This window comes from Dryobates pubescens, chromosome 16 (genome assembly GCF_014839835.1).
Source record: "Dryobates pubescens isolate bDryPub1 chromosome 16, bDryPub1.pri, whole genome shotgun sequence".
Taxonomy (NCBI): Eukaryota; Metazoa; Chordata; class Aves; order Piciformes; family Picidae; genus Dryobates; species Dryobates pubescens.
In genome coordinates, this window is record NC_071627.1 from 15,981,139 (window position 1) to 16,008,356 (window position 27,218).

Consider the following 27,218-nt stretch of genomic DNA (forward strand, 5'->3'; position numbering starts at 1 on the left):
CACATGGTACAAGCTTGTGTGAGGACATGGCAGCTCTGCCCCCTTGCCCAGCCTGCAGCCACAGCGCAGCACCAGAAGAACCCGCACCCAGCCACCATCCCGCAGGCAGCCTGTGGGGGGCCGAGCATGCTGCCTCGCTGCTGGGCAGGGCACAGGAGTCGGCGTGCCAGTGCTCGCCTGCCAGGCCGTTGCACCTTTGATGCAGGAAGCAGCAGGTGCCCAGGGCAGCCAGGACGACGCCAGGCTGCTGCCCTGGCGGTTGCCTCCATGCTTCACTGCCTGTGATGCGCAAGGGCTGGGCATCACGGTACCACAGGTGGAACTCTCCTGTGGAGGGAGCATCGTGCCGGTCTCTGAGGGCTGCAGCCAGCAGGTGCTGAATTTCCCTCGGATGCCCTGCCAGTGATGCCGTGAGCACAGCTCCTTGCCCTGAGCTCCATCAGCATCATGTAACAGCACAGCATAGGTGCAAGCCATGGGGAAACTGAGGCACAGAGCTGTGATGCCTCCAGCAGGGGAGGCAGGGAGCACTGTCTCTGTCCCCAGATCAAAGCCTGGATCAGGGATCGACAGACTCGGGTTAGTTCTCTCCAAAACCTGCTGCATGGGGCCTGTGCATGGGGAGCAGACGTGTGTCAAACCGCTGCAGGTTCGTGTGGGTCGGCCATGGGGACAAGGTAGAGGCACGGTAGCTGTGCTGGCGGTTCTGAGCCCCAAGCGGCACGGGCTGGGAGGGAAACAGCGCACAGATCGCCTCGGACCGGATGATCTCGAAGGTCTTTTCCACGCCAAACCATCCTGTGATCCCGCCGCTGCTCCGCAGCCTCCCAGCGTCCCGCACTAGCGCTCCCAGGGCCCTGAGGCAGTGCTCCCGGTGCCCCGAAGCAGCGCCCCGCACCAGCGCTCCCAGCGCCCCGCACCAGCGCTCCCAGCGCCCCGCCGAGGCGCCGGGCGGGCGGCTCTGCCACCTCGTGGCCGACCTGCCACCGCGCTGGGCTGGCACGGCTCCGAGTCGGGGCGGGGGGGGGGGAACCATCGGCACAGAAGGGGCACAGAGACAGCGAAATATATTATAATGTCAGCACAGGGTCACACGGAACAGCGCGGGCGGCGTACACAGCGCTGCGCGTCATCACAGCGCCAAGTGCCGCGGGAATGGCTCGGTGGCATCAGCCTCGCTGCGCTGCGGGTGGACACCAGGAGCCGTGCTTAGTGGCCAGGAGAGCTGGGGAGGGCCCCGGCCCACCACCGCCCATCCCTGACGCTGTCGAGACCTTTGGCAGCACATGAAGGCTGCACTACCAAAGGGACCACAATGGCACACCAGGGCGTGGACCCAGACAGGTGTGACACCCTGGTGAGGAGCTGCTCCACTTCACTCTGCATTCACACCAGCACTCTGCAGCACTGCACCCTTTGCAGCTCTATCCTGATGTAATTGGGAACAATGCTGTCTTATCACCCCAGGGACATTTTTGTCACTGGCATGGTTTTCAGAAAGTCCCTGGAAAACTGCAGCCACCTGCCCTCACTCTCTCATACTCCTTTCCTTTGTGGGACATAGCATCATCACACCTCCCCATCATAACACCTTACTGACTGGTGTCCCCTGCATCTACATCCCCTGGTCTGTGTTCTGCCAGCTGCTTCCCACCACTTTCTAAGCCTGGGGCCACCACAACCACCCTGCTCCAGCATCTCCCATGGTCAGCTGTCAGGTGCCAAGCAGATAGCTCTCATCCGATGAGGCCTGTGCCCCTAGGTGCGGGCTGGCCACGCTCACACAGGCAAGCTCCAGCCCATGGGCTCTTGCATGGGGATGGTCACCAGGTAGCTGGAGGGCACATAGCCCTTCTGGCCATTCACTTCCACCAGGCTCCATTCCTTGCTCCCTTTCTTGTCATGTGGCTCCAGCACCACCACAGGCTGCCCTGCCTGGAGGCTCACCTCCTGCGGACTCCTGGCTGTGAAGGAGAAGCCAGCAACCACCTGAAAAAGGCAGAAGGAGGGAGGAATCCCTTGCTGGAGGCAAGAGCCAAAGGCAGAAAAGACATACATGGCAGGGCAGGACTTAAAGGAGACATGGAAGTAATTTCCAAGGGGCCAGCCCAGTACTACCATCAAGGGAGTGACACAGGGGATCCCACCAAGCACAGTTCTCTTGCTCTGTCCACCCTAGATCCCAGCAAGGCAGACACCAGGGGTTGTGATACTCTCCTGCCAGGCAAAGGGCTGCACACGTGTGACCACCTGTGTGCTGGAAAAGCAGGTCCACCTTCCCACCCCCACAATGCAAGCACAGCAACTAGCATGGAGTTGGTGGGATGGCTAAGAATGGCTCTGGGGTGTCCCCACTCTCACCTGGAAAGCTGGGGTGAAGGTGGCCACCTGGGGCTTGGGAGCTTCAGGTAACACGTACAAATGTCGCCTTCTCTCTGTGCTGCTTTCCAGCTCTTGCACCTGCATCCCAGGCTGCTGGCCTTGTACTGGGCAATAGGGCTGGAGTTTTCCAGCAGGTACAAACCCTCGGGGACCTGGAGGACATGCACACACACAGGTCATGAGGTCCTGTTGCCTGGCTCATGGAGGAGAGAGGAATGGTAACTTGGCTGAGCAGAGCAGCACTGTTCACACTGATCCATCACTGGGAGACATCCAGTAACACCTCCCCCCAAAAGGGGTTTCAAGACATTGCTATGTGCATGGGGTTTTCCTTTTTCAGCCATGATGAGCCACAAGTGCTCCCTCATGTGGAAACCTGAACTTTACAGCAAATGGCTATGGGTGCAGCTGGCAAGGCAGAGGTGGGTTTGGGCTGAGCAAACCCTGAGAGGGAGGACCCTGGAGGCAATGGCCTGCTGCTTCATCCAAGAGGAGGAAGTGTTCTGGATTTGGTTTCTGACCCTGGTGCTGAGGCCAGGAGAGGCTTCCCATAGTGCTCACAATACCTCCAGCATCCACCAGCCATCTGTTCGTGTTCCCCTTAGTGTCCACACTTTGCAGCAAAGCTACAATTTGTCCCTTGTGCAAGGTCAGGTCCAAGTCTTTGCTGCCACTGATGTTGCTTGTCACTTGGTAAAGTTTGTCTGGGCCATGCTTGCTCACAAGCGAAAGGACCTTCCGCTCCTCAGCAGGGTTCAGAGGCTAGTGGGGAGCAAAAGACACAAGAGCACTTGATGAAACAAGGGGGACACTGAGGCCCTCCAAGTACATGTGCTCACCTTTATGCAGGATCACATCCCAGTGAGAGGTTAGGGGAGAAACTCCTTCACACTGTCTCCTGTACCTTGTTTGGAGACAAGTGTCCAGAACCAGAAGAAATGAAACTATTTCATCCCCGGTTATTTCCAGCCAGGTGCTGTCCAAGTCTTAGGGGAAATATTGTGCCTGTGTCAACCCCTGTGCCACTTTCTGAGCCAGCCTGCCCCTCAAGGAAATGTTCTGCACTGGGGAGCCACAGTCCTAGCTCTTCCTTCAGCTGGACTGAGAAACCCCCTTCCCAGCTCCTACCTGTGCCATAGGGCTCGGAGTGACAGTCTCAAATGTCTTGCAGAAGGTACGGAGCTGAGCACCAGACTGCTCCAATGTGTCTTTCACCATCTTCCTGAAACTGGGCAGAGGCATGTGGCTGTGGGGCATCTGTGAAGACAGACCCTGAGATCAGAAAGGGCCCTGAGGAGAGGAAACACTGTGGGCAGTGTCAAAAGAAAAGGATCAGGAAAAAGAGAGGTGAGAAAGCAAGAGAACAGACCTTGTCACTAAAGATGCAAGGGGAACTGCTCTTTGGCTTTGAGTCACATGCCCTGGGTAGGGCAGTCACACACCAGGCTCTTGGGCTGTACCCAGCCCACTGCAGCAGTCCCTGGGACCTGCTCTGTTGTCCCAAGCCCACAGTTTGTCCCATCTGACTAAAAAGGGTGACAGGTAGATGTAGTTCTGGGGGTAGATGCCTGCAGTGTAAGCATCCCAGACCGAGCAAGGGGAATCCACCCTCGTGACTATGTATGAGCAGGTGCCTGAGAAGATACCTCCACACTGCTGCTGCTTGTTCTCATTTGTCACAGGCCAGGCCAGGGCCCTGCTCTGCCCCAGGACTCTGGACTGGCCTGACCCACCACATTTGCAAATGTCAGGCTCAAAGAGTGCTGTGCAGTGGGGGGTCCTGAGAGATATCTCCCAGGGGATGGAGGTTTGAGGGATGCTTTGTCCTGAGACCAGGAGCTCTCTCTCTCTTCCTTGGCTTCCCAGCACAGAGCTCTTGGGAGCTCAGAATTAACACTCATCTCTCATGCAGCACATCAATGAGTTACCAGTGCTATCCTCAAAGCAGGACAGTTGCTAGGAGCGAAGAAGAGACAGTTTGGCTTTCCACAGGCCAAGGTGGAGGAGAGATAACTTAGGAATGTTAGGCAAGGGAGCTGTGTCTGCAAGGGCAGGCTTGGGCTACAGCAAGCCTTCAGTGGCCTGACATCCAAGTGAAGTTCCAAACCTGGAAAAGGTAGATCTGGCTCATCAGGTATAGCACACACCGAAGGGACAGTCTCACCTGCTCTAGCTCCTTTTCTGCCTGTTGCAGGACCTGGGCAGCCAAGTCCTGTTGCAGGACACTGAAGGAGCACAGAATCTGTCCCAGGAGCTCTAGAGCCACCTGGTTGAACCGTGGAAGCTCAGCCACGAGCAGGGAATTGATGGCAAGGTAGGTGTTCATGGCTGCCTCCTCGTCGTACGTCACACTGCCCATCTCACTCTTCCTCTCCTGAATCTCCTCATAGTCCAGCAGCTTGTCCAGGCGCTTCTTGATCAGCTGTTGTGGCCCCACCAGCATGTCTGAGAGGCTGCAGAGGGGCTGGCAAACCAGCCTGTCCAGCCGTCGCTTCTGTGGGGTGCAACACAGATCTTGACGTGAGCCCCTCAGACAGCTCAGCTGTCTGCACAAGGCACTGTCTGACACAGGAGAAGAGGCTCCTGGACCTGTTGAAGGGCTTGTGTGGAGTGGGGAGCATCTGAGATACCTTTCCCTGAAGGCACATAAGGTGCTGACCAAAGCAACCCCCTGGTAGAGAACGGTCATGCATGCTGCTATTCCATGCAGATTCTCAGGTGGAACCCTCAGGCACAAGGTCCCACGGGCCAAAGAAAGTTCTGCACTGACTGCCCCATGCAGGTCATAGCACCCTAGTTTGATGGAGTCCCTCACCCCAAGGTCTGAGTAGTTATCCTGCATAGCTGCCCTCCCTCCCCATGATGGCACTCCCTGGGACACTGGCATCCCAGTGTAGGGCTCAGAGTGGCCAGCCCCACTCTTCACTGCTCAGGAAACCTTCCTGACTGCATTCACCACCCCAAGAGGAAGTCCTGCAGAAGCAGGCAGGGGTGGTGGAAGGAGACCATGGTGTGCCCTTGGGCTCCCAGAGGCAAGTATGGATGCCCACAAGGCGTGGGTAGGTTAGACTGAGGTTTGGTGGCAAACACCTTGTGTGAGTCAAATAAACAGCACACCTGGTTCCCCACCTGTCTGCATGGCTGGCTGTGAACACAACAGGGCCCCGAAGGAACAAAGTTTTCAATGGCCCAGAGCAGCCTCGCTTGAGACCTCCACTCACACCCCTACCCACAGCCCATTTAAGGGCCTCCAGCTGCTACTCAAGCATTGCTATGTGTGAGATGGTTTCTGCCTCTACCTCCTGGGTGAAACTTGGACCTCTGCTGTATGCAGCTCAGCTCCTGGACCGACCCTTCAGATGGACACTGCAGCTTGTCTCCAGCCCTGGATGGACTTTAGAGGTGTGCTCTAGCCATGTCTCCTTGTGTTTCCTGGATGGGCCACGGAGATGGTTCTTCAATTCATGTGTCTCAGGCTGCTGACAGACCCTGTTACCTGACTCTGTGTTCAAGCCTCATGGGACTGTGCTTGTTGGTGAAGATGCTGCCTGCTCTTGGGTCCCTCTCAGCTGTTGGCTGCCATGTGTTGGAACCAGCCTCTGCTGTACCCTGGCAGAAAGTCTGAGAGCAATGCTTGGCTGTGACCCTGAAGGAGATATAGAGGGAAGGAGCACTCACAAACTCGGGGAAAACAGTGCAATGGAGATACTCTGCCAAGCGGTGGTACTGCTGGGCAGGCCCTTCGTCAATCTGCAGATCACACTTGTGTGGGGTGGGCAACAGGAACGCCTGAAAGGGAGAAAGCCATCAGACTTGACCTGCAGAAGCTGCCCAACACTAGCTAACCTTTTGTAACCCATGCCTGTGTTCCCAGAGACGTGCCAATGCCCCAGCTTGGGTGCTCTGTGTAGCAGCCTAGTGGAACTGATACTCTGGGCTACTCCTGTCTGTAAGCCCGGGAGCTCCATGGAGTTTCTTCTATTTGTGTACAAAATCTTCCCACCAGCTCTGCCTGGAGAGTGAGACTGGTGAGAAAGGCAAGTAGCTAGGGATGGCTTGGGTAGATGCTCCTCTGCTTTGAGTGGCTTTGCTCTAATGTTAACACTGTGGGCAGCAGTTTCCTTCCTGCCAGAAGACAGATTTTGAATCACAAAAAAAGAGAAAAAAGCACCAAATTCCCAGACCCCAGCCTGGCTCTGGTGTCAAGGGAATCCTGGGCTCAGTTTCACTGCCCCTTGGAGCACTACTCCTGTAGTCAGTCCTCGAGCAGCAGGGGCAGTTTGATTCTCATCAACTGTGGCTGCCATGGGCCTCTAAGAATGCCCTGATCTCTGTCCTAAATCCTGTCTTTTTACATGTGGTCACATTTAGGAGACCTTTCCTCTGTAGTCCTCCTTGCCTCCTTTGTAGTCTTCCTTGCCACAGGAGGGACTGGAGAGGGGCATCTAAAAGGGAAAGGAACTGATCCTTTGAAGAGCTGGGGACAGCTCTGAGACCTGAGTGCTTTGCTGCAAGCTTACACAAGCAGAGGTAGATGAGATGATCTTCTACAAACCAAAATTTGCCACTGATTGTGGTGAGGGCAACTGCCAGTCAGAGCAAAGAGAGGCCAAGCTGTGTCTGCTCAATGGGACCATGTCCCGAGGAGCACTTGATGTCCCAAGGAATGGTCATACCCTGTTGTGCTAGCTGATGCCACATCTCAGTGTCCTACAGATTGCCATCCTCATGTTTTCTATTCTAATCAAAATTTCCCCCATGTTTTGCCCTACAGGGAGTCTCTCTGTCCCCTTGTCCTCCTTCCCAGTCCTATTTGGGGAGCCCTTGTCAGTACTTTCATGCCAAGGTCTTTCCAGCCCTTGAATTGCTGCTTTCTGAACCCTCTGCCATTTCCTGAGACTTTCCTGGTAACAGTGTCTGGGGATTTCAGGTTTTGCCATTGCTCATACTTTCACTTCCCTCAAATGCTCCAAGGGATTTCCCTGAGAAAATCAGAGCAGCTACTCCACCAGGTTGTTTCAGAAGGGAATCTTGCTGTTTCCTTGATTTGGAAACACTTCTGCCTTAAAGCAGTTATGCAAGAATTCCCAGGCTGAACAGCACTTAGCCTTCTCAGCTACTTAATGCCATGAAATAATGATCAGTTTAAGGACTGATTAGTCTCAAATGACACCCAGCTCAGACTGTGTCAACAAAGCCTTGACTTTGTTTTAAGCTCTGCTGGATCTGAGTGATCCCCTGACACATCTTTAGCTGAGAAAGGCAAGGCACTGAACCACCCCAACTGACACTGCTTTCAATAGGGCTTGGAAGTATTCTGCAACCCAAGAAAGGATTCTGAGATCTGGGCCAACCCCCCTACATGTTATCAGGATTTACCTCTAGATGGCCCAGGTAGGATGCCACATTTTCCTTCAGCACAGCCACGCTGGAGACCACACACTGGAACTTCTCCTCCAGGTCATCATACTCTCTGTCCTCTGTCTGTAAAGCAAGGGGCAGCTTATCCCCAGCACGGGCAGGCCAGGCAATGCCTCAGGCAGCGCTGATGCCTCTCACTGTGTACTAGTCAGGCACTTGCTTAAAGTTCACAGTGCTGGGGACAGGCAGGAAAGACCCCAGGATGCTCTGGGAGTCTGAAAAGTGCCAAGATCTAGAATTCTTGGGATGCATGGAGAAAGGGGGCTTTTGGTGTGGTTGTGATGCTGGAGAACACGAGGATCTTTCCTTTCCCAGGAGTGCCTGAGAATCCTGTGGATACTCTGGGGGAAGGGGGAGAGGGGCGAGGCCGAAGCACGCCCCTGCAGTGCTCTGAGGCAGGAAGCAAGGTGTGCACCTGCGTCCCTCCCGCTCTGCTGGCCCGGACTGGAGCCGTGCTCAAGCGTCCCGGCAGCGCGGCTGCGGCTCCTGCGACAGCGAGAGCCGCTGGGTGTCAGCATCGGCCGCACCGCCTCGGCCCCGCGCTCCCGCCGCGGGAAAAGCTCTCGGGAGAGGGCGGAAAGCTCCAGAAACGACCAAGCCGAGGCAGCAGGTCTCCGGGAGGCGGAGCGCGGGGTGCTCACCTTGGCCACGATGCCAGCCTCCTGCATGAGCAGCCGGCTCAGCCGTGTGGTCTTCTTGGCGATGGAGTGCGTGTTGAGGCGCGCCAGGCGCTCCCGCAGCGTCAGCTGCTCAGCCTTGTTGTATTTGGTTGCTGCCTCGGGCGGGGGCACACAGGGTGGGAAGGGAAAAGATAAGAACAATAAGCTTGAAGGCAACCTCCTCAAGCAGCCTGAGCGGGCAACACAGGCGGGCAGCAGCGACAGCCCCAGGGATGGCAAGCTGTGATCAACAGGCTAAGTACAACCACATCAGAGAAGGGCAGCCTGGGGGAAAAGTGCTGTGAAAACCAGAAAAGAAGAGGGAGCTGCTGTTTGTGGGGAGTTTGACTTCTCCTGTCCCGAGGTCAGGACTTTTCCTCTCTGTTCCCCAGCTCCAGGAATGCAGAGAGACTGGTTTTGTGCGTAGTGCCCCCCATGCCACCCTGCTCCTGCAGCCTCCAGCCTTGCCCAGAGTGGCATTTTCAGGATCAGAGCAGTGCCCAGAGCTGGCTGCACCGTGCCAGGAGCTGCCTGCAGGAGTCTGCAGCTCCACCAGGCAGGATGGGTGGAGGGCAAGAAAGCTCTTAAGTGGCTTAAGTGAGAATTAATGCAATACCAAGAGCAGACTGCTGGGGCTGGGATGGCTCTTCCCAGACACCATGTCCCGTGCCTTTACCATGCTCCCTGCCTGTGCCATGCCCTCTGCCCACTCACCTACTTCTCTGTGCCGTTTGTACTCGTTTATATTGGCATTGACTTGCAGCATAGCTCGGACAGCTGCCTGCAGGGCCGGGTAGGCGCTGGCACTGGTAGGAGTGTTCTCCAGGATCTTCCCCAGCAGCAGTGGGTATTTGGTGACCCTCTGCACCGGCATCACCAGGAAGAAGCTGAGGTCCGATGCACCTGTGTGAGGCCTGATGGAGAGCAGAATTGCTCAAGGATGGCATGGAGGGCTGCTTGCCTGCCCCACCACTCCTCCCAGCTTCTCTGAGAGCATTTTGGGGAGACAGCAGCCCCTCTTCAGCCACAGGGGAATTTTGGTGCCTTGGACCCACACAGGAGCTGTGAAGCCACGAGAGATTCCTGGCTGCGAACCCCTGTCCCCTGCCAGCTGCAGAGCCACCCACCCAGGGAGTGCTGGCAGTGGGATGCCATCCCCGCAGGCAGTGCCAGCCCCGGGCAAGTGCCCTGCCCTCCTGAACAGTGCTGCCCTTGTCTAGCTGGGAGGCACGAGATCGGCTCCAGTGGCAACAGGGAGGGAGAGTGAGGGCAAAGCAAACTGCAGGCAGGCTGCAGGCAGGACTCCCCTTCTACCCACACCCAAGGCATCCTCCTTTGGGAGACACAACATCTGTGCTCTTGAACAGCAGCAAATCCCAGCAGCTCCTTTGCTGCCACTCCTGCTTCGTCTGGTCCAAACCATGTTTGTGACACTCTTGACAGTTCATGAGGAGTTTGGGAGGTCCCCTGAGGTCTCTCTGGTCAAGCTGGGGAACGTGTGCCTTCTGTGGGCACAGCCTCTTGGGCTGTTGAGCTGGCAGGAGCTGTGGCTGCCACCCTATCCCTTGTTTTGGGGTCCGTGATAAAAGACCACAAACCTGCAGTGCCCCTTTAGTAAATGGTGCCAAAGATGTGCCAGAGATTACAACTGGCAATGCCACAATGGTGATGGCCATGATACTAGACTCAGCCTGGTAGCATGTACTCATGCAGGCAGCTTGTCCACAGAGGAGAAGGGAAAGACCAGTACCTATAACAGAGAGAGGGAGGTGGTAGCCTCAGCAGCAGGTACCTACACTGTTGCATTCAGGGTCTCCAAGATCTCTTCCTGCAGCCTGGGGTTCTTGTGGTAGCTCTCCACCAGCAGGAGGGCATGATCATAGCTGGCACAGTAGATCTTGTAGACGATCTCCATCTCTTCCTTGAACTCCTGGAACAGGGTGCCTGGGAAAGGAGAGTGAGGCTGGAAAAGATGGTCCTTCATATGTCCTCAGAAAGGTGGAGGTATCTGCAGCCTGCTGGAAGGATGGATCTGGCAAAGTAGCTCCAGTCAAACCTGCCAGTGCAGTTCTCTGCACCCTGTGCACCTCAGCTAAGCTGGGCACGATGCTATCCTGTTCCCCCCTCATTTTCTAAAGGCTGGGTAGGTCTGTCTTTGCCCCTGTGAAATGGACAGGGGTGGCTGCTTGTGGATGGTGGTGTGCAAGCAGCAGCTAAGTGAGGTGCAGGAGGCGTCAGGGCAAGTGGGCTGAGGGCTGCATTCGTGCATGGCACCAGGCAGTGGCACTGCCAGCACCAGCAAAGGCATGGGTAATTGTGGGTCAGCCCTCAGCACTGCACCACTTACTGATGCAGAGCAGTTGCTCGTGCTCCTGGGTGGCTGTGGCCTCAAGACCCTTCAGAAACCGTCTGGAGACATGAAGGATGTCATCGATGTTAGAGAAGAGTCCTTCCAGGTCAAGATCAGGCAGCTAAAGGGAACAAAGATGCCTTAGGGTAAGTCAGATACGTAAGACAGAAGTGAACCATGTGTTACCCCATGCAACACCCAAGGAGATGGAACAATGTTCTGTTTCAGGAGTCATTAGGGATGCTGAGACCTGACTGTACTCCCAAGTGGGGCAATGAGTTTTTTCACACGTGACAGCTGCAGGGTTAAAGCTATCCTGGGTCAAAACTACCATTCATCCAACCTAAGACCTCGGCTGATGATGGGAAGCTGAGGAAGGTGGAAGGTGAGTACAAGGTGACCTCCCTACAGTGATTCTGGCATCTTGCAGCTCCTGACAGATTCACCCTACAGTCTACAGCCCCTGGGTGGGGGGATGTACCCCCTCTCACCTGCTTTTTCTGGAGATGTGCCCGGATGTCCAGCACACAGAACTGGATGTTGTGGACATAACTGGCCTCAGTGGTGATGAGCTCCTCCACAGCCAGCCGCTGGTTCAGCTCCATTTTGGCACAAGGTACCACCTCCTCACAGACGGTCTCCTTGGTCTCAGTTGTGTCCTCGGCATCAGGCTCTGCCCCATGGGCGCTTGCCATCTCAGCATAACACTCTGCAGGGGGTGGCAGAGGGTTAGGGACAGACTGTAACAAGGGCAGCCCCAGGACCGGTGTTCTGGTGCTCAATTCACATCAGTGCCCATGTTCCCTCACTCCCCTGTGCTGGGGCTACTCCCAGCACATCCCCAAGGACACTCAAGCCATCTGCATTTACAAGGGAGGTGTCATTTTATAAAACCACAACCCAATAAAGCCCTGCAAACCAGGAGTGGGCTGGCTATGGAGGGCAGACACCCATGTGTGGCAGGCAGGGACATGACACACACACACATGCCCAAATTCCAGCAGCACATGTAGGGAAGGGAAGCCCCAGTTGCAGGCAGGGGCCCAGCAGCACTTGCCCATCACCAGGACTGTGCAGGTGCTGGTTCCCAGAAGCACATTGGAGTTTGCCACCTCTACTCCCACTCCTTGCTGCCAGGGCTAGCTGTGCCCTCCCCGCCTTAGCTGCTGGCACCTGGCATGCTGCCTTGCCTTCAAGAGTCCTATTCAAAGTACAAAGAATGTTTCTGCAGCGCTCAAACAAGACTCTTCTGTGGCAGGGAGAGATGATTTACAAGTGATAGGGATGGGGGAGAAGCAGGCAAAGCCTTGGGCACCTCTGCCAGAGATGCAGCCCCCAGTGCTCAATGCCTGTGCCCTGCCCAGAACAGCCTACTCCTCTCTCCCCTCTGCCTGTGGAGAGCAAGAAAACTCAGAGCTGATTCATGCAATTTCCTGCTTGGGAAACACCCTCTGCTCTGACTGATACTGAGGAGGATGGAGCAGCTCCCAAAGCATCATGGATAGTGCTTGGTCCCAGACAAGAGGCCTTGAGAGAGAGACACAGCACAGCCCACGCCAGCCCAGCACACAGCCCAGCTGAGTCCAGGCCCTGGCCGGGGCAGGGATGCTGCCAGGTGGCCTGTCAGTGGAGCCTGTGGAGGAGGTGGCTCAGTACGATAAAAGCAAGGCAGCACAAGCAGCAGCAGAGGGAAGGCAGCACTGGCTCTGTCATTTGCCCAACCAGTGCCAATCTGCATACCTGACTGTCAACCAGCCCGTGACATGCCAGAGCCCCACTTCTGGCACCTGCAGAGGGAGCAGGGAGAGGGGCGGACAGGACAGCCCAAGTCTCCACTTGGGAATGTGTCCAGCTAACCAAGCAGGTGATGCAATTGCAAGCACCAGGCTGGGTGAATGTCACTGCCTGGTGCATGTCTACTGCTGCACTGGAGGGGAGCTGGGCTTGGCACAGCAAGAAAGTGCACGTGAGAAGGTATGGGACCTTCACGTGCCTTCATGTTACCCTGCCAGCTGTCATTCCTGTGGATTTGACTGCTGCCCCTGCCTATGGCATGGCATTGGCCCCTGCCAGACACAGGGAGTAGGAAACACTCTCCTGTGCCCCTTTGGGTGTCTCAGAAGCTTCCAGACAGATGGATGTTCATCATGGACTGTTGGATAGGCCTAGTGTCCTCTGCCAGCAACTGACAGCGAAATCCTCACTCAGAGGCAGCGCTGCAGTAAAGGCAAGAGTAAAGTGAGAGATGTGAGAGATATCCTGCAGCTCAGGGTCATGCTGGCACTGAGATGTCACTGCTTGCTTCAGCAGCATCCCCCAGAGCATGTAACTGCTTTAGGAGGTTGTCCCCAAGTTGAGGAAACCTCTTTCCCTCCTCTCACCCCCCTGGCCTGAAACATCAGCAGAACAGGGGAACCACAGGGGAAATGAAAATGAAGTATTTGTGGGCAGTGCTGGATCAGGCAGGGAGAGCAGGAGCAGGTTTCATTCCCCAGCTGTCTGCATTTGCCATGTCACTGTCGCCTCGGTGGCTCCCAGCATTCCTGTCCATAAAGCAGGGACAGGCAGCACCCCCAGCCAGCACCCCGCAACCCGCACCAGGGGATGCGGCGGGGCCGGCTTAGGGCCCGCAGCTCCCAGCGCAGTGCCACCCCTCCGCCCCCTGCCCCCCCCCCCCGCGTCACCTCCGCGTCCCGAACGCCCTGCTCCTACCTGCGGAGAGGCAGCGGCCGGTGCCGGGGAGCTGCGCCCGGCTGCAGCCGCGCTCCTGCCGCCTGCGGGCAGTTAATGATAAACACTCGGCGCCGCAGCAGGGTGGCACGGCCGGCGTGGGCAGGGCAGGCGAGACCGCGGCAGGGGGAGCTGCTGCCGGGGGGTGTCGGCCCCCTGCTCGCACCCAGCTCAGGGAGCGGGGCCGCGGGCGGGCAGCGGCGGTCAGGCGAGCGGCGGCGCGGTCCCTGCGCAAGCCCGCGGCGGCGGAGGGCTGGCGGCCGGCCAGGCAGCAGGGCTGGCAGCGGCTGTTCGCCGCCTCCGCTGGCAGGCAGAGCTGGGAGAGAGGGGGGCTAGGGAAAGCGAGCCGAGGGAATTGCTGCGGCAGTGGGGCGGTGGGAGCCTGTCATCTGCCAAAGGAGCTAGCCCCCAGGTGCTGCACCTGGGTCTGTTAGCACCCATCGAGGAGTCGCAGCCCCCTCTTTTCCCCTTGTCCATCCCAGTGTCCATCCCTCCATTCCCGTGTCCCCCCCGCCAACCACGGGGCAGCACAGCCCCCAGCAGAGCAGCCCCCAGGGTCCTGGTGGCCTGTGCCGGGTGGCAGCTCTGACTGAGGAGCAGGGGATACAGTGGCTCACTCCTGCTGTAAATGAAGTTCTCTGTGTCTTTATATGGCCTTGCTACAGGCTCCCAGTGCATTGCCACCTCAGCGCTAGCCATGAGAGCCCGGATGGTGCCCTGGTGCTCCCACAGCCCATCCAGCGTTATCCCGCAGGCAGGAGTGCCCCCAGCTGCATGCCATCGCTTCCCAGCTGCTCAGTCACAGAAAAGGCTTCAGAGCAGACAGAAACGAAAACATAACCAAGGAAGTGGTTGCACCGATTGGGCCGTTGGGAGCTGGTGGATGTTTGGCATGAAGTTGTTTTTCACTTGTGAAGTGTTTGCATCCTTATAAACAAGCTATTGAGAAAAGACAGGCTGACCTGCAGCCGGCTCCCGCAGCTGGGAGCTCCTCCTCGGCCTGGCCACAGGGAGGGGATGGTAGCACCTGGTTTTTTCCAGGCTGGTCTACAATGTCCAAAAAATTCACAGTTAAAAGGACTTTGACTCTTTCAGTGACTTACACAGGTCACAGGCGGTGTCTGTGTCTAAAGCTAGTCTCCTCACAGGCTTGCATCCTGTCACCTGCACCCACAGAGGGGGTGAGTGCAGCTCAGTGGGGCTGAGCTGGGGACCCCAAGCTAAGAGCATGAAACCATCTACCTTTGTCCCTGCACTGAAGGGATGCTGCAGCACAGGGGAGCAGTTGCAGATGGCTAAGAGGAGCAGCCACATGGCAAGAGCCAGGGATGTGAAAAGGCAGAAGCACTAACACCTAGGCAGGTCTTTAGTGGAGAAGCCAACAGAAAGCAACATCCCTTGTCCTGGGTGGCCAGGGTAAAGCCACCTCATGAGAGGCTGATGCCAGCATGGACTTATGGAGAGACATGTTCCCATGGGAGTCATCTGCACGTGGCTGGGTAGAGAGGGTTTTACCTGGCTGTGGCCCTGAGAACACAGATGTCCTTCTTCCCTTGCAGGTGACAGCAGAGATTCAGTCCTCCCCCAGGCACTTTCTGAAGCAGCAAAACACCTGGGCAGGCAGCCTTTGGGCTGGCATCACAGAGATGTCAGTTCTCCAGTTCCATCCTCTTACTTCTCTGTCCAATGAAGCCATCACACCTTGAAGCTCATCACCATCACTCTGCTCCCATCAGCATCTTGTGACTGATCATGCCAGGGCACAAACCACACTCCCACAGCTGCTGGCAGAAGCTGGCAGGGCTGCGTTCCCCCCTCAGACATCATCCTTGCCCCACTGGGGCCAGCACAGTGGGCTGGCATCGCTGACTACCTGCCCCACCCCGGCCAGCTCACACTATGGGTGCTGCCTCAGGCGTATTTCCCATTCCAATTCAGTTTCTCAGATGCTGGTTAACCTGGCTCCAGTGGATTCCTTGCAGGATAGCCTCACTGTCAGTCCCTGTGGGGAGCAGCTGACAACTCCTTCTCTCGGTGTGAGCTGTTACCTTCCTGCTGTGCCACTGGCCCCATGCTCCTTGTGTCCAGTTCCGGGGCTGGGGCTACTGCAGCTCTGTTCAGCTTGCCTGGCTGGGTCAGGGACCAGGGAAGTGTCACAGTGCTGTCACCTCCCCAGGGAGGTGTGAGAGCAGGCTGGCTGCCCTGGCCTGGCTCTCCTTACAAGGGGAAAGGAGATAGGCGCCAGCTGGTCGAACACAATTGTTTGTGCTGCAGGGTGAGGCGTTGTGGCTCAGGTTAAGCAAAGCTAAAGGGTCCCAGTGACGTGGGCTGTCCCTGGCTCTCTTGGCATCAGCACCCGTGTGGGCAGCCAGCACTTCTACCTTGCCAACATGAAACCTGGCAGGCAGTGGCAGGGCATGAGACCACATGGGGGCCATACGTGGGATGCTGCAGCTGCTGTGGAGGATGGCAAGGAGGCAAGACTGACTTGCCCCACAACAGGACCAGGTTTGTGTAACCTATTGCAAACCTGGTTTTGCAGGATGATTCTCACAGAACAACTTCCACGGCACCACCCAGTCCTCTTCATACTCACCACTAGGGCAGGAGTGCTCTGCCAGCTCTTTTCTGGCAGTATTTAAAGAAAGAATGACCCCAAGCTGCTGGTGGGACAGGGGACTTCATGACACTCCCTGTGTGATAACCACAGGCCCAGTCCAGAGGCTGGAGAAACACCTGCTTGATGGTGCTGGGCTCTGGCTCAAAATAGGCATTGTGTTAAAAGCAGCAGCAAGAAGAGGGCAGCTTTGCAGGGCTGGAGGCTGCAGCTGCCTGAGCCAAGATCAGGCAGGAACATGCAGCTGCCCAGTGTGCATGCAGCAATCCGGGAAGAAGGGATCATCTCAGCCAAGAAGGTGAATATTACCCCTCTATGTCTCACCCCGAACTTCTGCTGGCTCCTTGAAAGCCATTTGCTGTCAACAAGAATTTTCCAAGCTACTCAGAACCTGAAAGCTCAAACTGTTCAGATGAAAGCTGAAGCCATCAGAGGGCTCTCTGGGAGCACACCAGAGATAAGCTTTGAGTTAGTCAGAGCTTGCTTAGAAAATAAACACAACTTCCAGCCACGCAAAGAAAGCACAACAGTTCAGGCTCTGCTTAATAACAGCAGGCAGGGGTTCCACTCCAAGCTGCATGTTTGCACAGGAAAGTTACATTTCCTCTATTTAATGTTTTCCATTATTGCTGTTCTTTGGATTTCTTTCCCGTCTTGAAAGGAGTTTGTGACCACATGCTGCTATCAGCCGTTCATGGTGGAAATGAAAACATGGGGGAAAAAATAGCAGTTCCAGAATGTGCTTGCAGGTGTGTCCTAATCACAAACTTTCTTCCCACACTGCAGGTGTAGGAAGTGGACTTTGCCTCCAACACCCATGAAACTGAAGGGTTTCATTCTGCTGAGATGGCCATCCTCATTCCTATTGCTTCCTTCTTCCCTTCCCAGCTAACATAACCTCTGCTTAAATCCTCTGTGGGAGGGAAGGAGAGTGTTCATACCTGCTAGGGACAGTCCCATCAACATACCTTACCAGGCTTTGCCGAGAGCCTGCTCCTAAGCAGGCAGAAATTTTGTTAGCTCCAGTGGTGTGGAGGAGCTGCAGGCTCCAGCCTCATGGCTGGGAGGCACCGTCTGCAGCACAAGGCAGAGCACAGCCTAAAAATAAGCAGATAGAATTTGATCCAAGTGGAATAAATTAAGAGCCAGCTCTATTTCTAAGAGGGCCTTTCTATTTATGGACCATAGGCAGACCTTCTTCATGGAGGAGGCTTCAGCCCTTCTTGGCTTCTCTGAGGCTACACCAGCTCAAGTCTCCTGTATCCATAGTTTAGTGCTTGAAGCTTCATGTGCACCAGCCTCTGTGGTCCTTCCCATCAAGTCCTGATGCCTAGTATTGTTTTTCTTACCCCAAGACCTCCATTTCTCTCTCAGGGCTAGTGACTCTGCATTTCACCCCTCTGTCCTATGCTCCTGCTATCAGCTGATGGTGAGGATAGCTCAAGGAGAAAGCCAAATGCTGGTCTGGGGGCACTGAATGCAGAAGTATCTGCCTTTGTGCCCAGGCCAGCATCTGCTCTCTTAGAACCAGTGTGAAGCAGTGCTCTGCTGAGAGCCCTCTGCCATCTCAAGCTCAAAGAATCAACCACTACTGATATTTATTCTTTTCTTCTTCACATTAGTGCAGGGATGCTGGTGGCTGCTTTCCTTGTGGGTGTATCTGCTGCTGCTGGATAGCAGTTTGCTGGAGACCATAATTACCCAGTCCACAAACAGGTTATTTAGTAAGGGCTGCAGTCTGCAAGGTCTCCCATTCCACCCCTGCCCATCAAGGACACATGCACTTAGCCCTTAATGGGGGACAAGACAGGCACTTAGTCCCAGCCTCTGCTCTGGCCCAGCCTGGAAAGCCATGGCTGAACAGCACACAGAGGTGTGCATGGTTCATGGACACCTGGGCAGGAGTCCCAGGGAGGGATGGAGGAGACTGCAGCACCTTGCAGCTCTGAGAGAAACAATAAATATCTCCAGACCAGTCCAGCCCCTGCTGGGACCACCAATGCCCCATCATAGTAGGGCAGTGTCAGTGACAAAGCTCCATGCCCAAAGCATCCCACAGGGCAGATGCACCATGCCACCAAGCACCTTCTGCCTGGAGTGGGGAGGTAATGAGACATGAGAAAAGTAAGAACAGTTCAGAAAATTCTGGTGGTTTATGCTGATTAGTCATTTCCACTGATCAAACCAACATCATCTCCCTGCCTGACTTGGTACAGTTTCTGCTCCTGCCGAATCATTACAACCACCCACCCGCAGAGCTGGAGCTCCACTGCCTCCTCCCAGCAGCACACCACGCCACACCACGCTTTTGCCCCGGGCCGCCCATGTGCCCAGGCACCCAGGCAGCCCACTGCCCACCCCACCCTTGGGTGCAGTTGCTCTCCTGCACATGGTGAGGGCGCGAGAAGACAAGCAGAGGCACAGCCCCTCGAGATTCACCTTCTCCTCTGGGATCAGGTACCTCTGGAGTCCCACCAGCACCTGCTCCTCCAGGCAAATTCCTGCAAAAGTGGTTATTCTGGAGTCACTGAAATAGCTGCTGCCTGCATGGGAGATGTTGCAGGAGCCGAGTTCTCTTGTTTGAAAGAGAAACAGAGGGTGGGAAGGAGGCAGGAGCAGCCCTTTGAAGCTGCCAAGCCAGTTCGTTGGCAGGCTCTGTATCCCTTGTTCCAGTGACGCAGCTGGGAGTGCCTCTGCCGTGACAGGGCTGGAGGCCGCCACAGGCAAACACAGCAGCAGCCCCCGAGAGAGTGATCATCCTGTGCTTGTTTCACTACTGAAGGCAGAAACCCAGCCCAAGAATCTTAGCCCACAGCATAGTAAGGTCACCTGAAGCAAAGACCTTGCAGTGAGCCACCAGCTCCATGCACTGCCAGGAAGCAGGGCAGGGGTGGACATCCTCAGAGCCTCATGCAGTGGGCTGGGAAAGCCAATGGCCAAGAGCCTCTTCAGGTGAGCAGCCTAATGCCTGGGATCCCACTTCAGTTTGTGAGCAGATAAACAATCAAGTAGGGAGAACTGGGTGCCTACAGTGAAGGTCATGGAGAGCTGGGGGTGGTAAGCTGCTTGGCAGTAAAGGAGGTCTGGCTGCAGATCCCTAGCAGGACAGTGCTGATGGGGCTGACACATGCCAAGGTTGAGATGACAGAGATGTGGCTGAACAAACCCAGAAGGGCTGAAAAGAGGCCAAGGTGGAAGGAGAGGTGGAAGGAGAGGCCGAGGGATCCCTGGAGCCCCAGCAGCAGTGGAGAGGCTGCAGGACCAGCTCATGGTGTTGCCCACACACCCTTCTCTACCCACCTCCTCACATCTTAGCAAGGAGGATGCTCTGCTGGGGAGGAGTTCGCTGTGGGAAAAAAAATCAACTGCCGATACCATGGAATATAAAAGGATGGCCAGGAGTCCTAAGTGCTGGTGGCACTGAGAGTCTCCTACTCAGCCTGGGCACCGTATGTCCAGGCTCTGTGGCCCCACACAGCCCAGCATGCCCCTCCTCCCCACTGTACCTGTCAGGTTATCCTGGCTCCAGCAAGGTGAGGCTTCCTGCCAAAGCAGCAGCGCCCGGCCGAGGCGTGCTCTGCCCGACCGTCGCTTCGGCTGAAAGCAGAGCTCTCCTCGACGTCAGCAACCATTCCTTCATCTCCTTCCCTGCAGCCACAAATGACTGCAGCCTCAGAGTGACTTCTCCATTATTAATGTGTGTAGATGAGATGCCAGCAACAGGTCCTCCACCCGCCCTGACTCGCCAGCCTATGCCCCAGCTGCAGGTCTTCACCCCAGGCCATGGTGGTGGAGAGCCACCAGTCTTGACACCTTCTAGTTAGACTTCTCTGCCATGGCTTAGGTCCTGCTCTCTGCCAAGAGGGATCACTGAGACACTCAGCAAGAATGGGAAGGAAACCTGGTTCCTGTGGTCTGCTGGGGTGTCCAGTGAGATGTCCAGCCAGGCCTCCCACTACAGCCCCTTAGGGATACAGTGCTGTAGAGGAGGGAAGGAGGGAGGGAGGAAAGACCTGCTAGGGCAGATCAATTGTTACAGGCAGGAAAGGAAAGACAGAAGCAAAGGGTCTGTTTTCACAGTAAAGGGATGTTACTTGTGGAGAACCATCAACTGTGTCCAGAAATGATCTAAAAAGGGGCAGAGGTAGCTAAGTGATCTGGTTTGCCACCAGCACTGAGTTCTTTAGAGCAGACCAGACAAGGGCAGGCTGTGAGGAGCTGCCAGAACCCTTTCCCTGAGTGATGGGACAGTAAGGCAGCCAAGCAAACTTGGGCAAAAGCAGAGCAAACATGCAAAAAACCAGTCCTAATGCTGGTAAGACAAGTGATGGGCTCTGACCAGTGCATCTCCTCCCAGGAAGGAGATCTTGGGAGTAATGTTAAATGATGTTTCAAAAATGTCTGGAGCAGAGGAAGCAGAAAATTCAGTGTTGGAAGTGAGTAGGAAAGAAACAGAGGGTGAGAAAGGAAACGCTGCCACTGTGTAAGCCAGGGATGTGCCTACGCTCAGGAGCCTGCACATGGATTTAGCTCTCCCCATTGCCTCCTTCTCAAGAAGGATATGAAAGAGAAGGGAAGCAGGAATGACCCAAGCACTGTAGCAGCCTCTGGAAAAGTGATGACAGAGAGGATATGCTATAGAGCATGTGAGGGCATGGAGGGATGATTACTCATCATCTCTTCCAGTACAGGAGAACAAGCTCCTAACTACCTGGAGGGAAACTGAAAACAAGGAAAAGGAAGTGGTTCTCGGTGCAATGTATAGTTAAACCGTGGAGCTCCTCACCACAGGATGTGACAGATGCAAAATGTTTAAACAGGAACTGGGTGAATTCATGGAAGAAAAATCCTTTGGGTTATTAAATACAAAGAACCAACAACTCTTCCTTAAGGTGGGGAGATTGGTGGGAGCTGGGGGACAATTCTCAGGAAGTCTCGCTGTGCCCTTACACTGTTCTTCTGTAAACATCTGCCATGGGCTGCAGCTGGAGCCAGGATATTGGCCTAGAGAAGCTGTTCCATGGCTCTTACATTTAGTCAAGCCACTGCCCTGAGATGAAGCCACAGATCAGGCAGTTCCCTGGGTGCATGGCACACCATGTCCTCACCCCTGGGGAGCCCAGGCTGCTCCACTTGCAGGTTCTGCAGGGAGGCAGCCCCACACCCGGGGCTCAGCCCGATCTGTGCTGCATGCTGGGCCAGCCCTGCCACCACAAGATGGTCCTATTCCCTTTGCTTTGAGAACATTTGATGATAATTAGCTGAGGGTCACTACTTTTCTTGAAACATTTTTTGGAATGCCTCACCACAGGGAACATCCCTCTGCCCAGTCTCCTCTGGATCTCCTCTGGATTTTCAGGCAGCACACAGCCTAAGGACAGCAAACATTTCCGCTGCTAGCAACCCTCTGGTGACGTCCTTGAGACAGAGGAGGAGTAAAGAGCCTGGGAATGAAGGGATCCTACAACACAAGTTTTGGTGACAAAAAAAAATCACTTAAAAAATTCAGTCCCACCTCCTTCAGCAGCCCACAAATCTCCACTCCACTGCTTAATACTCACAAGAGTTGCAATTAGCTCCAAGGTGGCAGGAACTGGCTACTCAGACACGGCAGCTGACTCCAGTGTCCTCCGTTTACCCGCTGCCATGAAGTCTGATCTGATCATTGTGATAGGCAGGCAGCCCTGCTGAATTCAGAGCGAGTCTGGAGATTTCAGAACATCATCTCCAGTTCCTCAGGGTGATAAGCAAACCTCACAGCAAGGGCACACAAAGAGATGCTGTCATGTGCCTGGAGTTCCCTGCAATGCACCAGTTCTCAGCAGCTGTGTACCAGGGATGTGACTCCACTGGCTTTAATGGGAAGACCTGACTCTGGTCTGTCTCATCTGTTATTTGGAAGACAGGGTCCAGAAGAGGTGAAACAAGGAGAAATATCTAATTTTAGAAACATTTGTTTACAGGGCAGTTTTTCAGAGAGTTAACTGACAGGACTTCATGTGTTCCAGAGGCTGAACAGTCACAGCATGGCTCACTCTGGCAGCCTGGGAGATGAACAGGACACATGATCCTTTATGTAGTTTCTGTCCCAGCCTGCCATGAGAAACCATCCTGGTACAACACCATAGAGATGCTCAGGATATCCAGCACTGGGGCTGGCAGAGAGCTCCCAGCCAGGACCTGTGCCTGGTTTGGCTTTGTACTTTGCTGCTGCAGTTTGTGCTGCAGCATCTATGAAATGCCCTGAGTGCATTGCCCACCTTGGCCAGCAGTGATACCAGACCTGCTGTACCCCATGGCTGTGGCAGGTTCACATCAAACACTCATTTCTTTCCCTCTGATCTCAGAGCTTTCCTTGTCCCCTGTAGATCTCACATAACTGAATTTTCCTGGGGAGCTTCAAAACGATGTACATCACCAGTGTCAGACAGTACATTGGATGCCAGCCCTAGGAGCCTGGCTCCATCATACTGGGAGCATGAGTGGAGCCATGACTCAACCACAGCATACTTTCCCCTCCTCTGGGGATCTGAGGGGATGCTGTGTCCTGCCTACAGCAGGACCACAAGAGACCTTGTGACAGCAGGGGAACTGCCTCGCTTAGGAGAGAGGTGACGAGTCTTGTGCCTGAGTCACAGGAGGTTTTGATCTGCGCCAGCGGTCTTTGGACACCAGGCCAGCAGTACCTGCAATGATAAGCCATCCTTGCTGTGTGACATTCTTGTGCCATGTGTCAGATGCCACCATGCAGATGTGGTCTCACAGACCCAAAGGAGATGGCTGCAGAAAGGAGCCAGGGTATGAGAGTTCTGCACCCAGAGTCTCAAGTGGTGATAATAAAAATGCCACTGTTTTCACTCAGTCTCAGTGCCAACACGACCAGGCACAGTGCAGTGATTAGCAGAGCTGTGTTCCTGTCATGAGGCTGCTCTAGCAGCTCAATCTGATTGTGGGCTGCTAGAGGTGCCCTCCTGCTCTGTAGCAGGGACCACTCCCTGCCAGCACCTGCTCTCTTTGGTGGAGGATCATGCAGAGGTAGCTTGTACTGCTCATGATGGAGCTGCAGTTAGTGCAGAGCATAAGGGAAGCTTAGCCCTAGTTGGTATTGCTCCCAAATTTGCATCAGAGGTGTCATGGAAGCACTCTGCTCTTCATGGCACCCAGCTAGTTCCCAGGACACTCAGATGACTGGCTTTGCACCTCTGAGCAGCAGGCAGCAGTTGTGTCTTCTGCCAGAAAACACAATGTCCAAAATCTGCCTGGCTGTGTCACAGAGCCCGGGTTACGTTGTCCCCACAGACTCCCGTAGAACCACCAAATGCCAGGGGATGGAAGAGACCTCTGGAGATCATCTAGTCCAACCCCCCTGCTAATGCAGGTACTCCTGGATCAGGTTGCCTAGACTGATGACACCCAGCTCTGAGCCTGAAACTGGAGTGTCCCTGGCTGGTTTGGAGCATGGGCACAGCAAGCTGAGAGCTGCCCACAAGATCCTGTCGAGCCATTTCTGTGTCTGCCTACATGTTGGCTGGAGCATCTAACACGGACACCTGCAAACCACGGCCTCTGCTCCAGGCTGAGCTGCTGTTCAGTGGTGCTAAAGTTAGCCAAAGACCCATCACTAAAAGAGCCCTTGAAAGAGCTTACCCTCAAGAACATCAAAGCAGGACAGCCTGCTCCCTTTTCATCTGCTCACTCTGCTCCTCTGAAGATAAGTGGGACCCACATGATGTGACTGCTGCTGTGGAGCAGGCCCTTGTGCATCAAGGGGCTGATTGATTTGTTAGTGATATTTCCAGTACTGTGGTGACAATAGCATGTGATGAGCCTTTCCCCTTATCTGGCACTTTCCACCCTGCACTTTGCACAAAAGCTAATGAAGCAGAGCTCGTGATGGTCTTTGGAGGAGGGGAGAGAAAAAATTCAGGCATAATCAAAGAGTATCTCTCAGCCAGTGTTTGTTTGTTGTTTGGTTTGGGGTTTTTTTTGTTGTTTTGGTTTGGTTTTTTTCAATCTCAGTAAGAATCAGCTTTTGAATGTGACATGAAAAGCTGTTCCATTGAGTAGAGAAGATACTCAGGCCTGCAGGTGACTGCTGGGAAGGATAAGATACAAGTGGATCTTACCCCTGGGAGGACATGATCACAAAGGGGCAGGAGCCCCAGGTTTCCAGACATGATTTGTCTGGAATCAGGTGCTCTGCTTGGAGTCCAAATCCTAGAATACTTAGCCCAGTGGCATCCTGGTGTCATGCCCTTCTGTGTGGCTTCTAGGAGACAGGACAGCACTTGGCATCCACCAGAGCTGGTCTCCTGTGAATCTCCCCCTGGATTTAGAGTTCAGGAGGGTAGCCTAGGAAATACCATGTTTAAAAATCAAAGAGACATTGAAAAACAAGCTCCTGGAGGGATGAGGCTCCCTTCTGCTGTACCATGACCTCCAGGCTCTCTGTGGTGCTCTCAAGCATGTTTTTCTTTCCAGTCTTGGAAGGAAGCAACTTGCTTTAAAAAAATGGAAGCAACTGTAATGTCCTGGCTCCACAGGACTAACTCCATGACCCCTGTGGAGGTGCTGATAAAAGCCACCACATGATGTGCTGTTAGTGATAAAATCACCAGACTCAGCAGCCCTTGATTGGGTCCCTCATCTGCAATCTGCTCGAGTGCTGATCCTCATCCAGAGGCAGCCTCTCATGTTTTAAGATTCAGGAGGTGGGAGGCAGAAGGAGCATCCCTGCTGTGGAGAGGTCTAGGGGACAGCCTTTGCTCACAGCTCTGTGTCATTTCTTGCCCAGCCTTTGAAGAGATCCAGAACACCTCAGCCTACTGGGCTGGACTGAGCTGGGCTGGCTCCTTCCACTGGAAAGCAGCAGTGTCCACCCAACACACCCAGTGGGCCCAGCACTGAGCTGCCCACATCCTGCACTCCAGGCTCACGCTCTGCTGCTGCAGCAGACACTCTGCACCACCTTTAGTTTCTCTTACCTTCTCTGCCATCCTGAACCACAGCACATGGCATGTGTAAAACCCACAGTCCCTAAAAGAGGCTCAAGAAATTACACTTAGAGGGCAGATTTACTCCCAGGTGTATCCTCCATCACCCACAAGCTGAATCATTCTGCGTTAGAGGAGAGTCACCTCAGTGATTTGGACCTGACTGACTTAAGCACTCTGACAGGGGAAATGTGCCTTGGATGCCAAACACCAGGACTCTGCACTGGCAGGGTAATTAATGCAAAAGCACCAGAGAAACTGCTGCTAAAGACTTATCCATACCACTTGACATGCAGTGAATCAGCTGTGCTGTCATTTACATCTTTTTTGGCCCACGACTTCTTCGGAGTCTCTTGTCTCACCTCCCACTGCATCTGCTCAAGCATGCAAAGCTATTTCAAGTCTGACATCACTGGAAAGTTTGGACCTCAGCTTCGCCCTCATTCAGCAAATTGTCCCTAGCAATTATGCTGAAGGAAAGGAGATGCAGTTCCTCCATCTACCTACAGACACTTGTGGAGCTGCACAGCCTCTTGGCAGGGGATTAGGGGAGGAACCTGCATGAGGAAATCTGGTGGGCTTCCAAAGAGTTGAGGCAAGCTAAAACGAGGCATCCAAAAGGAAATGAGATGAGCTCCATCATGAAACTTTTGGGGATCTCATCTTTCTGAACTTTTTTGCCTGGGTGGGTAGTCTGAGCTCTATGAGTCAGGGCAATACAAGCAGCCTGCAGATACTGCTGCTTGGTGCTGGTATGTTCACTAGAGAAACTCTGCAGGGAAGGGTCTTGCAGAGAACAAGTTCATTGGTAGAGCCTCAGCTGTGCACTAACAACATTTCCTATGAATCACTGAAATTACTTGAAAATTCCCCTTTTCCTGCAGCAGCTGAAGAAAGCCCCTCTCTCCAAACAGCCAAGCATGTCTCAGGCTGCAGAATTCCCCTCTAATTCTCTGGGAAATGCTGCTGTTACCTCACAGAGACCTTCTCCCCAGACCCAGATACCTTTGGTTCAATTCAAGTGCTGCAAAAAATAAGGATTGGTCCCATCATCCCAGCCCTGCTCCATGCTCTGCCCCCCATGTCCCTTCCCTGCTGGAGGATGAGCAAGGCACAGTGCTACAACCATGTGCTCATGGCTGCAGGTGATGGAGTCTGTCTGGAGACAGGATGTGATCCAATGCAAGGGTCTGGCACAAGCAGAGAATGCTCACCCCAGCCTTGCCTGTCTCTGCTGCCCTTCTCCTGGAGCAGAGAAGGAGATGAAATGCCAGGCTCCAGGTCAGACATGGCACAGCTGCCATATCTTTTCTGATGTAATAAGGCATGGCCTGTGCTGGCTGTAACCCTGGACTACAAGAGATGACAGCTTCCTGAGAGTTGTGTGTGAACACTTAGAGCAGGCACCTTTGCCAAAAACACTGGTGCCTCTTGCCTTGTGCCAGCACTGGCGTTGAAGCTTTGTGCTGAGAGCCAGCCTGGCAAAGGCACCCAGTGTCAGACTACTCCGGAAAAACAGAGTTATTTTCAGCCTGGACCAGTTCCCTGGGCTGGCTCCCCACAGCCCAGTGCCTGGCCCTGCCAGCACAGGAGAGGGAGAGACAGGAGAGCAAGGACAATTGGCCTTGGCATGGGTGGCCAGCAGCACCTCTTTGGTGCCTAAGAATGCCCTTTGTGTGGGTGTCAGGCAGGGCATTGCCCAAGGAGTGTAAAGGGACCGGATCACTCCCGCCCCACTTCAATGGCCTGCTGAGCTCCACATCACCCTGCTCTGCCAGAGGCACCTGCTGGGGAGCAGAGTTTGGCCAGATGAGTGGCAAATCCACCCCATGAGTGTCTCCAGGCATGCAGGCAGGACTGTCCAAAGGTGGGCTGCCTTATGGGGGGGGGGGGGGGAGGTCCCAGCACCAGTCTGGTTTGGTTCTTACTGGCACAAGCTGCTCCTCTCCAGCCATTTTCCCAAACACCACAAGCTCTGCTAAAAATAGCTGGATGGAGAATCAGCTAAGGTCAGCACAAAGCCAAAGCCCAGGGGCTCAGGAGGGAGGGCAAAGGCCCCTGTGTGA

At 54.8% G+C, this 27,218-nt stretch overlaps 1 protein-coding gene across 3 annotated transcripts; it reads right to left on the reverse strand.

The window, feature by feature from the left end:
* Positions 1-1,066: 1,066 nt before the first annotated feature.
* Positions 1,067-15,162, reverse strand: ARHGEF37 (Rho guanine nucleotide exchange factor 37). Of its 3 annotated transcripts, none has more exons than XM_054168509.1 (13): positions 15,058-15,162; positions 11,304-11,521; positions 10,810-10,933; positions 10,259-10,406; positions 9,177-9,376; positions 8,445-8,575; positions 7,762-7,866; positions 6,061-6,171; positions 4,547-4,876; positions 3,511-3,639; positions 2,949-3,144; positions 2,362-2,534; positions 1,067-1,989 (listed from the first exon to the last, which is right to left on the reverse strand). In XM_054168509.1, exons 2-13 carry the CDS (start codon positions 11,505-11,507, stop codon positions 1,780-1,782), a joined length of 2,061 nt encoding a protein of 686 aa, XP_054024484.1. In that variant the 5' UTR covers positions 11,508-11,521; positions 15,058-15,162; the 3' UTR covers positions 1,067-1,779. The 3 variants fall into 3 exon arrangements, with proteins under 3 accessions (XP_054024484.1, XP_054024483.1, XP_054024486.1); XM_054168508.1 differs by lacking the exon at positions 15,058-15,162 and adding an exon at positions 13,525-13,725; XM_054168511.1 differs by lacking the exons at positions 2,949-3,144; positions 15,058-15,162 and adding an exon at positions 13,525-13,725 and having other exon boundaries at positions 1,831-1,989.
* Between the last annotated feature and the right edge of the window lie 12,056 nt (positions 15,163-27,218).

Coding starts and splice junctions, on each gene's coding strand:
- ARHGEF37 (XM_054168509.1), bottom strand. CDS start 11,507: ATGGCAAGCGCCCATGGGGCAGAGCCTGATGCCGAGGACACAACTGAG. Junction 10,407..10,809: donor CGAGCAACTGCTCTGCATCA/GTAAGTGGTGCA, acceptor CTCCTTTCCCAG/GCACCCTGTTCCAGGAGTTC. Junction 4,877..6,060: donor GCACTGTTTTCCCCGAGTTT/GTGAGTGCTCCT, acceptor TGCACCCCACAG/AAGCGACGGCTGGACAGGCT.